Here is a 17948-nt window from a genome sequence, read left to right on the forward strand (position 1 = left end):
ATCCTGGTCAGTGTAAAGGATTAATGAAAGGGGACACACCATGGCCTGTTCCCAGGATCCACACACCAGGAAGGAAGACTGGACAGGCCTGAAAAGGGGCTTTCATGCTGTTCACCCTCTCTCTTCCCCACCCTTGATAACTTTGGAAGTATAGCATATCTGCTATGGCAGGCAATGGCAGAATAAAATCAAATCCTTTTTCAGTAAGTACTTCCAGTGTACGTGTCCAGGGAATGTACAAGGCCTTTTAGGTGGCTTTAAGCATCCTAGGGCTTTACAAGCCCCACTTCCTTCTTGATACTGAGAGATTAAACCCTTTCTTCCCAGACCTGAACAAAGCACCTGCTCCTAGTAACACTCGCATCAGAAAACAAGACCCTGAAATTCTCTGAGACTACTGACAAGCTCATGAAATGCTAATAATTGGCACTGATTTCTCACCTAGGCTAAAATATTCCATAACCTGTATTCCTTGTCCTGTTTAACATGGTAACAGGCATCTTTTGACAGCTGCTTTAACAGTGGGCTTTTCTATTCAACATCAGAAAATCGGATGTGGGCACGGGAAACTTTCCAAAATACCACTGTTTGATCAACTCCTAAGCCCCCGAGCTGCGGCAGCTCACCAGCTCTGCCAGCCGTCAGGAGAAGCTCTACTGAAGTAGCTTGCTCCCACCTAGCAGCTGCTCTCTCTGCCCCCCACCACTTCCCATCAGCTTCTGTTTGAATTTCCTGGTCTCACACTCGGGTGATGTCACCATCAGGATCAGGTACATTCAATTTCCCTCGAGATCCCGGTGCCCAGAGGCAAGTCCTTCCTCTCCATTTTTCCATAGCAACTATTTTTTTTTTAAATTGGTGCCCAAGTAGTATAAAAGGGAGAAATGATACCTCAAGCAAAAACGCAGGCCGAGATACTATCTGCTGGCTGAATCTAAACATCACCATTATCATCCTGGGTTAACAGCTTATCAGATCTGACAACCTCTGTGAAGCAAGACATGACACTATGAAAAAACCCCCCTCAAAGTAAAGATTAGATAATCAAAAAGCAATATTGGTATTAAGCAGGTAGTACCTCTACGACAATACTGAATAAATGGCCCAGCAAGATGCTAGGGATCCTAGCAATGCCTAGAGCATCTTTTAGAAGAGTCATTTTAAAAAGAGCCTTACAATTTATGCCTTTGATGTATCTTGTACAGTTTTGGTAGATGAAGCACACAAGCCCAGCATCTTCGCCTACTACCTGTTTGGATACTAATTTAAAAGCCTCTAGTGAAGTCCCTGCACACAGTTCAGACGGCACTTTTTCCTATCCGAAGTTTTAAATGGATATTGTGCACTCATCACTTCCCAGCCTACTTCTTAAGTTGTTTTTCTTTGTTACTGTAGACCAACAAGTTCCAGACCGCAACATTTGCACGTTCTTGATGTGACGAAGCTTTTTCATGCCAGAGGTATGTACACAGTCTACTAGTGTAAAATATTTATAAAGAATTTATGAAGGCCTAGACCACTAGACTTTCATTAAGACAGGCATAAGAAGATGTGGCTCAGTTTTCCCTGGTGAAATATGCAGAATATTTACCCCCTCAAAGAAGCAGAATGCCGATTCCTGGCTCTCTCCCACCCAGCTTGCCCAGTGAATTGCTGAATGGTGCCAAACGGTGGGCAGCAATCCATAGGGCTGAGCAGTGCCAGTATTATGGTCAGAGGCATTAACAGCATTAATCAGAAGTATCACTTCAGGGCATTAAACTTAACACAGAAAAAGTAGCTAGCTAGCTTGTTTTCATTATCTGTTCACCGTTTTAACGCAGATTTGAAGATGTAACTCCTATTATCATTCTTCTAGAACTTGGAGAAAGACAGGAGCTATAAAGCCATGTTTTATGATAGTATTGCATATGTTGCCACAGTAACTCTTTGATCTTCTGTGGTTATGGTACCCCAGTATTTTCCCTTAATAAACACTCCTCCAAGCTGACCTTTATGGTTTACACATTCTCTGATCTCTCAGCCATTTCCACAGATCAAACACAGAGACAGGGGGTTTCCTGTGTATTCAGTTAATCAGATTGAGTCACAAGCTTTAATTTCCAATACTTATTTAAATAAACCGACAACCAACAGAACACCTGAAAAGATTGTATTTATTTGCTTCCACGTTTTGAAGCGAATAAGATTTAAACTGTCCGTATGTCCGAGCTAATCTCAAGAGCTTACATCTGAGCAGATAGCAAACTGCCAGAAAAAAGGTTTGTCTGCACATGTTCTCTCTCAATAGGCATCCAAAGCATTTTCCAGGCCAAAGGTATGTGAATTACTGTGCTCTTTACTGGCTAGAGCTGTGGGAACAGAAATGAGGACACACTCAGTTCTGCCCTCCAGAATCTCCTTTAGAGCACAACAAATTAAGGTGAGAGCTCTTCTGCCCATTACACAGACAGCAGCACTAAAACTGGAGTCACATGCAGAGTCTGTACCACTGTCCCGCTGGAGTTTATTTTACACAACTGGACATAGCGTGGATCTGGCTGCAGGATGGTCTTACAGTTACAGCTTGCAACAGGCCATCTGGATAATCAGAATTTTCTCAAAAATTTTGAACAAGTAACTTAGCCACTCTGTGCTTCAATGACATTTAGACTCAGACAACTAGAAATAAAAGAAAAGTAGTCATATGCCTCACAAGGGCGAGAAATGGCATTTCCTTATGGCCTTAAAATTCTACAAGTGCTACATAAACACCATCATTCACTGCAGTTAAAATCTGGCAGAATTCCCCTTGCAAAACAGGAGCAGGTGGAAAGACTATGGAAATTACTGCTTCCCTTGAGCTTTGCTGGCTATATCAAGATGTGTCATCCACCTGCACTCCAGAAGAAAACAACATTCTCTGTAAATCACCGTTCCAGAAAAGAGCTTTACCCAAGAGTGAAAAGCTGCCAGTGCAATGGTCAAACAGCACAAATCCCCAGAAACAGGCCAGCTCCCTGGCAGCCACATACTGAGCAATACTGTAGATGCAATGGGCCTTCCTTCTGCACCACACAAAGCCACCATAATTGCTTCACACTCCAAACCAGTAGCTATGGTTACTAGATACAAAAGACAGTCCTGCAGTTTCCCTGTGGCCAGAGGAATTCCAGGCACTTGGAGCGAATGCACCAGACAAAGAAGCTGGTACAAGGAAGGGGGGGTAGGGGGGGTGGGGGGATCACACAAAAATCAAAACACATTTTGACTTTCGTATTCATAGTCTGAGGTGATCAGACCAAAGGAAATTTAGGGAGGGTTCAGAGGGGGAAAAAAATAATAAAAAAAAAGAAGACTGTTGGGGAATCAAAGGAAAAGCTGAAAACTTTCTCCAACTCTCAAAAAGTACATAAACACCACCCAGTAACATGAGAAAATGCCAAATGCAGTGCACAGCAGATATTAGCAGAGAAAAGGTGCTTTGACTGTATTTTCTGCATGTTCCCCATAAGTTACCTCCACTTCTTCATGTCATTGATCATTCCTGTCCTAGATCAGTGGAAACCAAACAGGACTTTTATATACAGATACTGGCCTGGCAGTGCTGAGGAGAGGATAAGGAGGCCAGTTCAATCCCAATCATACTTTCCAGTAAAAGGTTGAACATGTTCCTGACATGACCTTATAATCCCTAGATGACTAAAACAGATGTCTAGGCCCAGCAGATCACCAGGCACCCATTCCAGAAGAAACAGAGAAATCTGTTTTTCAGGGAGCATAAAAAATTGTATACAAGGGTGACTTTTGGAGCCCAAAGACATGTTGACGTGAACTTGAAGAATCCCAGGTATACTCAAGTTTTCAATGTGGAAAAAACCAAAGCAAATCAAACACCTCCATCGGTGTGATAGACTTTTTTGTTTCCTCATCACTTCTTGCACTTTCAGGATGGATCTGCTTTCTTCAAAGTTTCTAAGTGAGAATACTCATCTGCTGTCTTCTTCCTCCACTTTTTGTACCAGAGGCATCTGGCATTTCAGTGTATTAGTGTACTCCCCTATATACACTCCTCTTTTGCCTAAATGTATAACTAAAGCATATAGAATGGAAATAAAGCTCTGCATTTCTTCTGTATGGGCACAACTGTAAAATTCAGAACTTTTCAATGGAGAAGATGGTTACTACAACAGCTGAATACTTCATTACATGAAAGTGCACACTTTTAGCTCTTGTGAATAAATGCATGCATACATGTGCACAGAAGGAGAGACGAAAGGAGACAAGAAATACATAGAAGGAAAAGCATTTCTAGAATGAAATGCCTGTTCGTCTTCCAGACAAGAAGTTTTCAGACTTCAAATCTAACCGTGAGAGTGTCATTTTGTTCAGTTACCTTTGCAATACAAGGGCAGATCACAGCTTTGATCCAAAGTCACTGCTGGGTAAGAATCAGGCACGGAAGACGAAAACTTACCCCAAAATAAGAGGAAAAGTGGCAGCAGGCGAGCAGCATTGTACGCCCTGGATGCAGCTTGCTTTAATTCCATGACAAGCCTAAGAGTGGCTGTTCTAAAGACCTCAGGGGAGAAGCAGGAGTTGGAAGCGAGCAAACGCCGGCTCTCCCCACGTCAGGGGCTGTGGGGCATCTCCTGCAGCGCAGGCGCCGGCCCCATGCTCTGCCGCCCGGGGACCAGCACTGCGCCGGTGGACAGAGTCCCGCTCCGCGCGCGGCGCGCCCCGGAGCCCGTGTGGTTTTTTGGCGTTCTGTTTTTCCAGCTCCCCATACATCATGAAGAACACAAACCTGGTGTCTCCTCCATAGCTGTGACGGGAGCTCAGAACCGGCTCGGGGGCTGAGGTGGCCGGGGTCATTTCTAGGACGGAGGCTTCTCTATCAGTTTGTATTTACAGACGAATTCCAGATGAAGATCAATCACAATTTTCTGATAGAGGCTGCTTTGTTCAAAGAGAAAATAAGACCAAAAGAAAAAAAAAGACAAAAAGCACAGTGTTAGCCCCCAAGAGCAGAGGTAGCCCACACGAGTCTTTAGTGCTCTCGCTCCTACATCATGAGATGTGTGAACCCACACGACATACGAACCCACAAAATGTACACGAACCCTCTTTTCCCAGTTAAGGAACAGTTACAGAGACCAACAGGAGAAGCATCTGCGAAACATAAGCACCAAATCATATCACAACCTTTAGATGCATGTGTTCCACCTTTCAGAAGCAGAAAAAATTATCAGTGCCCACTGTTTTATGAGAGTAACTGGAAAAAGACAGAGTCCAGACTCAGTTGTGACCTCCTAAGTATCTCTAAACCCACATTACAATTGGATTAAATTAACCGTAATGAGAATTACGTACATTGCCTCACCCTCCCACTGACAACTAAAAATAGGAGGCAGGTAAGATGCCATACAAATTCCTAGTTTAAACAAGAAACATGCAAGATAGCAAGGAATGGGTGCAGATGGGCCTGGGCTGCACATGATGAAAACAAAATACATTACTCATTGTAGGACTGCTGTTATCTCAGCATCCTTGCAGAGCGGACAGGGGCTGACGGGCCGTGTGCGGGGAAATGGGACATTTACTGCGTTGTTTGTACCGTCAGTGCAGAGAGCAGAACAGTCACAGCAAGAGTGTTTTCAGCACCAAAGCACTGCCGTTCAGGGAGGAATGGTTCATCTCACTATCCTGCCCTGGAATGCTCCAAAGATGATATATCATGTGTTATCAACCTTATCTGGACCACCCTGCCCCCACTTTCATCTCTGGTGTCTTCCGTCTGTTTTCTCAAGATCAGCCTCAGTATTAGTTTCTTGCCAGTTACCACAACCATCTGGAACTAATTTCTCTCTCTTTAGATTCTCATTTTGCTGTCAGGGGACTTAACCAAGCACTGCCACGTGCAGAATCTTTCTGCTCAGAAAATTTTTGCCTCACCTGCGTGAATTATCCTCCTAACAACTCACCTTTTCCAAATCAAAGCAAACACATCTGAATCCATTGCACAATTAACACTGCAAGAAACCACCACTCTTCCTCCACTGAGTATGGCCACTTCTGTGAGTTGACTAGTGCAATATTTCACAACACTTACAAAACAAAACTATCCATAGTAATTTATGGCTCACATGTCTACCTGCAGGAGATGCTCGGCTTTCATAAAACAGAATTAGCGTAACAAATCCCCACACATAAGAAAGCAGAGGCCCTCCCACAGAGGCTTAGGTCTCATGCAGCTCTGGCGGCTACTGCTGTGTGGCCTGTGGCACCTCTTGCCCTGGCAGAGCCATTAGCTACGAAAAACTTGTACACCCCTAGCTAGACTCAGGAAAGAGCAAAACAGTTTAGCAGAGGCTAAAAAAGCTCCAGAGAGAAGCTGAGGGTCTCTCAGTGCATTTGAGACCATGTCTCAAGCAGCAGCTTCTTGCGCTGGTGACTGAGTTTTACTCTGGAGTCTTCGCTTGGTCTTTCTGCCGAGTTAATGTTGATGGGTTTGAACGGAACTGCTAACCTAGCCGATATGTCAGCAGTACTGCACGTGCAGGAAAGCCATGAGCGGTGCCTTTTTGAAGGAACCATTTCACGCATTTGTCACAGCAGGATTTGGACTTGAGCATCCTGGGAAATGGCAGTAGTATGTGGTTCTCAGCCAAAATCTTCCACAGACAGAGGTGAGGCACTCATGCCTGTACTGCTGCAGGACACACGTATTGTGAGTTCAGGGGTTGGAGCGGGTTACAAGGGACAATCCTTGTGAAAGAAGTGTTCATTTGTTCTCTATGATCACTGTTAACTGCTAGCACATCCGAGTGGTCTGCTGGGACTTAAGGCTCATTTAGTGTCGCTCAAAACCCAAGCTAACAAAGCCCACCTAGGTCAAGACATCCGACTTCCTCATAATAATCAAAATACCTTAATCCAGTGTCTACTTGTGAGGATATTAGAATTTAATTTTTTCAGCATTCATGGTTGCAGTTTTATGAGATTTTGCCAGCATAAATGGCAGACCATTTCTGTGCTGGACCCCTGGGCATACAAAAGCCAGTGTGGGTATTAACCAGCTTAGTCTAATTAAAGGACCCTAATGCAACTCTGTTAAGGCCCTGATTTGTTAGGCTTGACTACATTTCCAAAGAAGGAGCACAATTGGGTGGATTTATTATCTAAAGCATAAGCTCCAAGTCCTTAGTCATGCTTGCTAAAGCCTTCCCCAAACTGGCCGTGGTTTGTGCTACCTCCGCATCGCTGCAGTCCAACGTCAGTATAATCTGCTCTTTACCATAGTATTAAAACTAGAGCCAAAGGACACAGCTGCTTTTGCCTGTATAACACTCATTACAGGAGACTTAAGGACAGCATAACAGCAAGGCTTCTATTCTCAGCCAGTAGGCAAGAACCTTTGCAAGCCGGAAATGCATGCCATGAAAATGGGGCAGCAGTAGGCAAGCTGGATTAAGAGAAAAGGGAGAGAGTAGGTCCGGGGTACTCAGCTGAACCTTTCTGTCTTCTTTTTTTATAATTTGTTGTATACTTTTCACAAAACAATCCTACACATTTTTCTACAAACAGTTCAGAATGAACTGCACAGCGAAGTACCTAAGCAAAATGGTCTGCGCTTTCCCTTCAAAGAACAACGTATGCTTGCATGTGCTTCACAATCTTTCCTCACACAGGGCTTAAAATAATCCTAATATTACAGACTGGATACTACATCTTAGACGTGTGGTATGACGGCCAGTATCACAGACAAAGCTGGTAAGAATAAAGGCATCTCCTGCCATACACGCATATTGTACCTGCCTCACAGGAGAGAGCCTCAGCTTCCCTCCTCACAGTTCTGAAACCTCACCACTGAACACAAATCTACTTTTCTGAATTGAACAATGCAAGCTAACAGCAGCAAAGCCTTCTGATTTTTTCCCCAGCTTCATTGTCTGAGGGTTATTAGGCACAACCATGAACAAAGGAGCCCATAATAACAGTGGCTGCAGAACTTGGGAAGTTGAGGTAAAGAAACAAACTTCCAGTTCCACTCAAAAACCGTGTGCAAAAAATGACTGCTTCAGTATGCTCTTCTGCTCTCAATCACTGCTGAAAGGTGCCAGCTATATTTTCAAAAAGTTCAGGTTTCGGAATTTTAAGCCTACAGACTCACAGGCCAATTCTGTAAACCGAAAACTTCATTTGCAGTTTGGTGATGGGATGCTTGAGGATTCTCTGGGGACCAATCTCTAACTGGCTCTTTCCTGTAATAACCAAAGTTATTGCCCTTAACACACATTGTCACCACCGTTCCATCTGGCCACTAGATGTCCCTTCTGCACTGCACAAATTCAAGCAAAGGCCATTGTGTGAAAACAGGAGACTTGAAGAGAAATTCATGTACTGCCAGTGCTGCCAAAGGAATGCAACTAGACACATCCTGAAAGGCTGAGGACTGTGCCAAGCAGCACACTGAACACCACAAGACCTGCTGCAACATCCACACATCAGAAGAGCCAAGGAACAGGTTTGTTTGCAAGTCAAAACTTCAAAGTTGCTATTAAAACTTGGCAAGAGCACACAAAATTTCCAGTTGCAAGACATCCTATTGCACTTTTTAGACCCAATATATTTATTTTCCTACTACTGCTAAGCAGAACTGATGGCAAGTAAATTATGCCGCCTGATAAGAGTATTGAACATACAACACTGGTCAGTCCTAGGTAATGGCAGTGAAAGGTTGCTATGCAGTAACTCAACAGAGCAATGCAATGGATGGTCAGAGTTCTGAACCAGTCTCACTTTCCTGGAACACAATAATTGATTTCAGATAAAATTGTAGTGTTGAGGAAGAAGAGGGTTAACAGCCCAGCAGGACAGAGGTAGAATGAACACTTATTTATGAGAATTTTATAGGAATTATCTCTGTGAGTTAAGACTGAATATAGCATACGTATCCGTATGTTTGCAGTCTAACCATATGCATAGGTTTGGGGTCTAACTCTTCCCAGACCTGCAGCCCTGCAAGCCTGGCCATCAGGCGCCATCCTGTGGCAATGGACTCTCACTCCTGTGATGCAGCAGTGACCAGGCTCAAATACACAGTTCCTGTCAGTCATTCAGCTACAAACAGCAAACAAAACCTGCCTTAACTGAGAATCTGGGACAACATCATGTCCCTCTTAAAAGAATATCACTTCTACAGAGAAATTACATCTTAAGCAGAACTTTTTCTAGATCAGTATCACCAGCAATTTCTCGGAAGACTCACGTATTTGTCTACAGACTATGGGAGGTCTAGGGTTAGGATTTGAAGGGTCAAAGTTGAAGCAGGTTTGCCTGAAGTCTGAAATCACCTACTCTGCCTTGCAATATTGGCTGCTGATGCAGAGATCTTCATTACATGCCTCATTCCGAAAAAGAACAAATTGCAAGGACTGTAACAAGGATACATGCATAGCACCTATAGTTTCCTCTCCAACGTATAAGCCCATTCACAGCATATGCAGACTAGGCCATAGCAAAGATAGGGCCGTACTTCTGCCAAGTTATCTCTAAAGGAAGTTACAGAAGTCAGGCTCTAACCATGTATGTACCCTTTGATCTATGTGAGACCCTGCTGGAGTGCTGCAGGTCAACTTTAAGCACCTTTGATCCTCTTCCTTACAGCTGCCTCAGTGGAGGTGAATCCCTTCCAAGGGGCCTCCCTTGGCAGATGGGAAGATGAGAATGTTGATCAGCTAACAGGAAGCAGCTAACAGTGTAAAAGAGGTCTCAGGCAAGATTTTCTGCAGTAAAATGTTATAGCAGGAAGAAGGATGTGTTCAATACATTGCCTGGATCTAAGAGTGTTTTGAAGTTGGGTAGACTATTGAGAGGCCTTTTTTGTTGCTGTTTTTGTCAAAATGATCCAACATGCCTGTAAATACCCCTTTTCACTATGACTGTCACTGCTTAGAGGGAGCCTCTCAAGCCACTGGAGGGCAGTGCTGGGCAGTTTTCTGATCTACCAGCCTAAAAACAGCTTTGAAAGGCAACCTCCTGAATTAGCATATGTTTGTTGCAAATGTCTGCATTGCTGGCAACCCTGGAGTCATGCTGGTGCCTAGGGCGCTTAGCAGGCTTCAGGGGAAAAGCTAAATGCTCAGCCAGAACCAAAGGAACCTATAATCAGAGCCAAAGTAAGGGAGCTATGCCCTGCAGCAGAGCCTGGGTGAAAGGAACCTTGTAATTCAAAAGTTTGCACTCTGTGAAGGCCAAACACGGGGGTGGGGGAAAATGGAATTTTGGAAAAGCCCCTAGCTGGACCTGAAAAACAAACACATCTAGCTGCACCATGTGAGCTCTGTGTTCTGAAGCAGAGCCTAGCCTCAAAGTCCTGTACATGACATCTATCTCTGCCATGGAAATGACACCTTTGAATACTACGTAAATCAGCAAGCTCTGCCTCATTTTCCTCCCAGATGTAATCTCTGTAGTCTCTCACAGACTTCATACACATAGTCTGCTCTGTAATGAGGCCTCTGGGAAAAACTGAACATTCTTACCACAGTAGGTGGCAGGAAATAAAATGGATGCAGATCACGGATGTGCCACATGTTGAGGAATGAGTAATTTTCTCCAAGAAGCCAAAGATACAGGGCTCGCTTTTATATATGTGCACCTTAATAAAAACTCCATTCGAGAAACACTCTTACTACCTCCAAATCTGATCCAGGTAACTAAACAGACACATTTGTCAACACCAAGGCAAGACACATCTATACAGAGACAGCCTTATGTTCAATTTCCTGACTCACAAGCTGGGCATACTGTCCAGCTACTTTCAGTGCCTTAGGCTTGCACACTCATGACTTTCTAGGCCATGTTTCACAGCAATATTAGCATAACGACTGACTGTGCCACAGGGACGAGTATCTTCTATATTAACTTTTGTTCTAAGAGTATTTCAGACTGAAGCTCCCATGTGAGTCAATTGTTTCTTCTTCACAGATGCCCCAGAATAATGGCCTTACCTAAACTGGGTGTGCAAAAGTTGCTGGATCAGCTATCCCTTGGATAAGAGGGTCTGGCAGCCTTGCAAGGATTACTGCAGCACACACTGGCACGTGGGCAGACATTTCATTTTGCTGAGATGCTAAATCCTGGTGCTTCCATCACCATCCATTTGTCAGATTGCTTAACAAACCTTTAAGAACAACAAATACAGATCTTTACTGTTAACAGCATTCAAGCTTGTTCTCATGGTCTTCAAACGGTGCTTCATCCCGGTGTCAATAATGCTGAATCTATTTCATAATTAGGACTTGAATAATTAACTTGCCATCACACTGGCAACAATTCTTCCAGATCTGCTCTGTATGTGCAGACCCCTCTTTAAGAAAAGAAAAATATTGTGTAAGTCAGCAAATTCAATTTAATAGTGTATATGCTTGTACTCCTGACTGGTTCCTTCTGGCATAGAAAAGTTTTGATGATGACCAACAACATTACTACTGCTTCAGCAGCACTAATGTCAGATGAGAACAATATGAGCTGAGAGACAATCCCACATTTAGTTAATGATCTCATTCTCTATTAGTACTGCTGCATTAGTGCAAACTGAAATCAAGGACTAGGGACCTATACAATTAGATGTTACGGAAATATAAATTCCCTGCTGAAGATAGCTCAACATCAGTTATGATAAATACAACAGGTGAATTGTACCAATACACTAAGCATTTTCCCAACTTCAGAACAGCGAAGGTTTATGAGTGATCAGTTACAGGTCTTAAGATATCAGTGATCTCAAATCAAACTTTATTTCAAAGACCTGGTAAAAAATAAACTCAATAGATACACCCACCTTAATTCTATGATCCTTGCAGACTTAAATCAGGCCTAATCCCTCACGTCCACTTCTGAAAAATATCCTTGTTTGCTTCTAACTGCATAACTGGACCAGAGACAAGGCTAGGTTTCTAGGACTTCAGCACTTCTCCCTGCCCTGGGAGAAGCTCTAGTTTGTTCCACTTCTCTTAGGGAGCATGGTTTATGCACATTCTCTACTTCGTGTCTTGCAACAGCTGGCAAACCAAGCTCCTGCTGAGCTTCTGCAAAAGGGGATATTGATCTGCAACACAAGTGTGTGAATCTTTAGCTCTGCTAACTGGTGTGCTGAATGTGCATCGATATGAGAGTTCATCAATATGTCTGAAACAAAAACTGCTCAATGGCCTCTGAAAAAAAAGAAAAATGAAGCTTTTATAGCATTCCAAATTAAAATGCAGTCTATAATCTTGATTTATAATCAAGAAGTCCAGCTATGATACAATCAACTTTCACATACACAATACATCACATTGCACAAAATCAGTATGGCTTTCTTGCTACAATGGGCAAAAGGACCTGTGATACCCAAGTCAGATGTCTTCTGCCAATCCAGCCTTGTCATTCACCAATTATACATACCATTTCTGGAAAGAAATGTTATAATTGACAGCTTATTGGAACACGATCCATTTTATCCCTGAGAAACTCCATTGCAACTAAGTCAACCCTATATATACCCCAGTAAGAAGCATCATCTTGTAGCTTTAAAGAAGTATTCCACAACAAGGCCAGTTTGTCAGCATTGTTTATTATGCTTGAATGCTTTACGAGACAGAAGTCACAAACCTGACAATTTAATTCTCATTTGCTTCGGGAGTGACTGCATATGCCAGCCTAGCTGTACTACCTGGGCAAATGATGAATCCTTCTGCTTCCAACTCAGTTTTAGGTCCTCCTCTTTCTATTACAGGACATGACTTCAGAAAAATTTCCTTTCCTGTATCTGTGACCAGAAGGCAAGCCAAAGTATGGATGGCTGAGCTTCCTGTAATAGTAGAACAGTCGCAGAAATCTAATTTCACTTCATGGTGTATGAATCAATCTCTGGATCTTTAGCTTTGCTAACCTGTACGTTCAGTGTCACAGATGTTTCACGAGGGCCTATCAATGCTTTTAAAAAAAAAAACACCCTTTGGCTGAAGATTTAAGCTCCATTTGATCCTAAAGCCTTTTTAATGCATGACTCTGAACCAAGGGACTTTGCATATTTCTGCTAGTCTCACTTCCCAGAAGGTCAGTAGGGCAACCACTCTGGAGCAAACCGACTCCAAGAAGCAAGGAGAAAAATCTCTTTAGATGTCTGTGTTCTGAGAAAATGACAAACCACTGTCACTTGTACTATATGAGAATAAATGAAAATTTCTTCAATTCCATTTCTAGCTCTCTGTAAAACTTCTTAAAACATAGGTTCCCTTTGCTTCTGCATTTCCTTTGATTCAGGCCAGACGATGTAACATGGAGATTAACCGCTACACAGCACCCTGTATTTCTGAGATTTCACAGCTTCATTTCACTTAGAAAGGTAAAAAAGTCAACCTGCAATACTGTCAACTGTATGGGCTGTTACATTTCCTCTTATAACTTGGGGAATCATACAGCCATTTCCCTGAAATCCTGAATGAGCTAATGATTACTTTAAATTTTTCTTTGTTAGTCACAGTTAACCCTAAGCAGCCTTCAGAAGTGCACACTACATGTGAATGATACAGCACCTCTTATTATAGCAACCACCTTTCAGGAGTACTTGAATGAGAAAACAAAAGCAACCAAAATGCAGGGGAGAAAGACAGGAATGTCGGCAGATTGTTTTTCTCCCTTGAAACAGTTTCCTCCCATTCAATAAGAGGTTATGTCCTTCAGACGTGATTTTAAAACAGTGAATCCACTCCTGGCTATTAACTTCAATGCTGATACATACTTAACTCCAATTTCCTTGTTTATTTCCCCTCAGTAACTTAACCCTGCTGGCAACTTCTGTTAAAATCAGAAAGCTGGCACTTTGTATTCCCACCACCAAAAATCCACTGGAGTTAACAGTGAAGTCAAAGCCACAGTTCATCTTCTTTCCATGACTTTCGAGCTCATAATCCTCCATTAAATTAGCCAGTAAGGACGGTGATTTGCTGATTCTGCCCAGCAGAGGACTTGATCTCTTGTCTTTTTCTATCGTTTTGCAGAAATGGTACTTCAGTTACAAGCACATCCTTGTGGGCTGATGGAATCTCGCTGTTAGGGCAGAACAGGTTCCTATAATTTAGGAACCAAATAACTTATTTGAGCAGTAACACAGAGGAATTGCCACGGCAGCAATGGACACAACGCTTCCCAATTCATTCACCCATCTTCAGCTGAAACTGAGCTTCTGGGGGTGAAATAAGGTCAAAACAAAGTAAAGAGTGAAATGGAATCTGTCCGACAATAAGCCAGGTGTCAGGCGCCCGATCCACAGAGCCTGACCAAGGACAAAGCGGTCGTTCTCTGTTAGCGGTGGTGGGATGTTGGGAATTTTGAGCAGATGTTAATAGGATGAATACATACTAGTCGTACAGCCTCAGAATGATAATGGCTCTAAATACCAAAAGCATATTGATCTCCTGAAGTGCATAGTCAGAACATCTAATGGCACTAGAGAGAGCAGGGAAACACTCAAAAGAGGGAGAAAAAAATAAAAAGAAGATGCTTTAGATTGGAGGGGTTTACGAGTTAAAAAAGCCTTGGGGCACACAGGGAATGTTAAAATGCTACTGCACATACAGACACAATACGGAGGGATGCCAAGAACATGCACTTTGCGCATAGGAATGGAAGAATGAATTTACAGAACTTGTATGATTATAACAGGCCTCAAACACTTCTAGGTAGAATATTAGAACCAGGAAGAAACTAAAGAGGAAAACAAATCCTTACTGCACTGTCCTGGTGGATCAAAACTGTGGGAAAAGAAAAGCTAACACCAGTGACACAGAGAATGCAGATACTGTTCCAAAGAAATTCAAAGGGAAATTCTTTCTATTTTAATGACCTCAGCTGTTATTAGTAATGCAGATCAGGGCTTTGTTCTAAAAGGAAATCTCATTTCTAATCTGCAGTGTCTTTTTCAAGTGCGAGACATTTGAAAGCTCCTTTTTAAACAAGGGCTGCGTAACTGGGAAATTCAATTCCCTCTCTTTGCTTTGATATCTGTTTAGTTCAGCACTATACACACCGTCAAAAGCAAAATGTTATTCTCCACTCTGCACCAGAGGACCAAGCGGTCCAATGACATATGCTCCTTTCTCCATGGTACTGATCCAGTTTTTTCACCATCTCACAAAAGTATGTAGGTCTTTGAAGGAGGACAAGACTCCAGGGCAACAGGACTGGAAGTTATCAGCTTGTTCAGAGGTGTTTTTCTTTTTCACGAGGTACAAGTCAGACTAAGCTACACTAACAAAAAGATCACTGTAAAGTTCGCTCTCAGCAGTGCCACCATAGGAGCATATCATAATTCTATGGACTCCAGTCAATAGTAGTATATATCCACTCAACCACTAAGGACATTAAGCAAACACAGAGAAGAGATGAGAAAAGATTCCAGTTGTCCTGAGCTTCCCACTCTCTGACCGCAAAACCACACTCTCACATCAAAAGGGGAATGAAACTCAAGGGACATTTTAATCCTACACCCCTGCTCTAATTAATAATCCTACTTTATCAATATTTGATAGAGCTGTTATTGTGTCTCCTCTGACCATTACACTTTTCATATAATGCTCTGAATTAGGCTGCTCTATAGCAACGTAATAGCAATGTACTCCTTTCGGGGTAATACAGATAGAAAAACTGGCACCTTCTTTCCTAACACAGTGCCTTTCCAGAAGCCCCTGCTTCAGGACTAGCCTACGAGATTGACAGCTATAGCATATGTAACTGGGTAACAATTTATGCAAAAAGATATATTGACTCAGCCCTAAATGACCCCTGCCCTTTGTGGCCCACTATATCACCATCATATGGAAGAGAAAATACATTCATGCCCTGACAACCAAACCAAAACATAGATAACGTTGTGCGCAACAGAGAACAGTCATTGTGTATACTGGCATAGAGAATCACAGTTAATAAGGCACAAAAGCAATTATGACAAGAAAACCTGACAATTTTTTGCAAACTGAAGTGTTGAGGAGGAGGATGCAGACTACCCTGTGCTAAACATAACAAATGCCCGTCCCTCACCACAAAACCTTCATTCATGTCACACAAACTCACTTAGATGAGTACGTGATTAGGTATGCTGTTGTGCTTGCATTTCCACAGGGTTAAGAGGTTACTGCTGCCACCCAATCACTCACCAGCACAGCTCCACAAGAGAGCACTCCCCCTCTGCTTTGCATGCGTAACTGCAAATGCAATAACTCCCAAAACAGATGTTGTTAACATGATCAAGAATATTAACTCAGCAATTGCAAATGCTTAGACTAATGTGAATTGCTTAGGTAAAAGGCAGCTCAAGAACAATTATATACAGCTAGATGAAAAGTAAAACATTCCACAATCCACATCACATTCTTTAAGGATCTTCTTTGGAAAACAGAATACATACTCAGAATTCTCCATCAGTGCAGAATCCTTAAGATTAGTCCCTGCTGCTGAAGAACAGAGACACAGGGAAAGGCAGTACAGATTCACGGATATAGAAAGTGCTTTTCCTGTACATTCTTCAGTCTCCCAATTTCTGAATACTGTACCTTTCACCTGCAGGGGATCTTACTTAAACACGAAAAGTAAAAGTAAAACATTTAAGAGAAAAATAACCTGCTGACAGCAGAGAAGCACTCAGCCTGTGCATTTTCTCAGTGCTACCCAGCTTGCTTCTCTACAGGACAACTGTTCCCAAAGCAGAGGTAGGGGCTGAAGTATGGCAGCATACTGGGAGGCTTACACTTTGTCAGATCACACATTTTCCCAATTCCAGGCTTTAACTGCATTATACAAAACTGGTATCATAACATGCAAGTATCAATTCATGGAGAAATACAATGAGGGAGCAGTGAAGCAGATTAATTCATCCCAGTTCAAAGGCTGGGCAATAGTGGCTTTGCTGCCTGGAAAGCAATACCACAGCAGTTACTGTTTACAGGGGAAAAAAAAAAAAAAAAAAAAAAAAAGAGGGAAGAAGTACTTGCAGCCATCCCGAAAAAAAAACCCCAGCGGTTTCTTTTTACAGGGGAAAAAAAAAAAAAAAAAAAAAAAAAGAGGGAAGAAGTACTTGCAGCCATCCCCAACTTTCAGTTGCTAAAGATTAATCATAGAAGTGTGGCACTCTTCTTCCCTAGCTCCCTAATGCAGTATCAGGAGAAAGACTACAATTTGGTCTCCCAGTAGTGAGAGGGAAAAGGACAGAAAGAAGTGGGGATGAAGGAAAAAGAAACCAGCCAAAAGCAGGCTTGGGACTCCATATAATTGATACATTATTTATTTACTTGCGTGCGTGTGTGAGGAGGCCAAGCCAGTTCTCCTGTTCAGAGTGTACAAACCTGTAATTTCAGCACCTAGAAGTGAGCCCCTGCAGTTCCAAGCCCAGCCAGGATTTCCTGCGCTCACATTCTGCATGGAGCCCAGTGGAGATGGAATTTCTATGAAGAGCAAGGGAAAGGGTTGGGGTGCACAGAAATCACTTAAAAGAGATTTTAGCATCTTCAGCTTGTGGAACATAAAGCAGAGATATTAAAATGGGAAGATTAAAAGAAAAGAAAGAATTTTTGAGGTATTCATGGGACAATAGGTAGAAGTCAAAGTGCCAGAAGAAGCCAGAGAGACTGCTAGTTACCATGTGTCTTCTACACTTACCATCTGACTCACAGCCCAATGAAGTAATTAAAGATAGCTAGCAATTACAGCAGGCTTTGGTTCAGGCCCACAGAGAGCACGCCGCTAGGAAGCTCGGTCCTTCCACATTTCAGCAGATTGTGACAACCGTGAGATTGCCAAAGGTCAGAAAAACTGTGGAGAGAGGGAGTAAGTCTGAACAACATCTGTCCAATGAGTTAAAACCACGAGATGATGGAAGCTTTGAGGGACCTTTTATGTCATCTCTTCTGTCTTTAGAGAGGAGA

General features: G+C 42.6%; 1 protein-coding gene across 2 annotated transcripts in view; it reads right to left on the reverse strand.

Annotated features, from left to right (window-relative positions):
- CRB2 (crumbs cell polarity complex component 2) overlaps positions 1–4624 on the reverse strand; it is a 44362-nt gene extending 39738 nt beyond the window's left edge. For both annotated transcript variants that reach the window (XM_035888611.1, XM_035888610.1), the window contains exon 1: positions 4457–4624. In XM_035888611.1, the coding sequence (XP_035744504.1) occupies positions 4457–4529 (73 nt within the window). In that variant the 5' untranslated portion in view covers positions 4530–4624. The remainder of the gene's footprint in view (positions 1–4456) is intronic.
- Between the last annotated feature and the right edge of the window lie 13324 nt (positions 4625–17948).

The sequence above is a fragment of the Egretta garzetta genome, unplaced genomic scaffold, assembly GCF_000687185.1.
Source record: "Egretta garzetta isolate BGI_Z169 unplaced genomic scaffold, ASM68718v1 scaffold211, whole genome shotgun sequence".
In the NCBI taxonomy this organism is placed as follows: domain Eukaryota; kingdom Metazoa; phylum Chordata; class Aves; order Pelecaniformes; family Ardeidae; genus Egretta; species Egretta garzetta.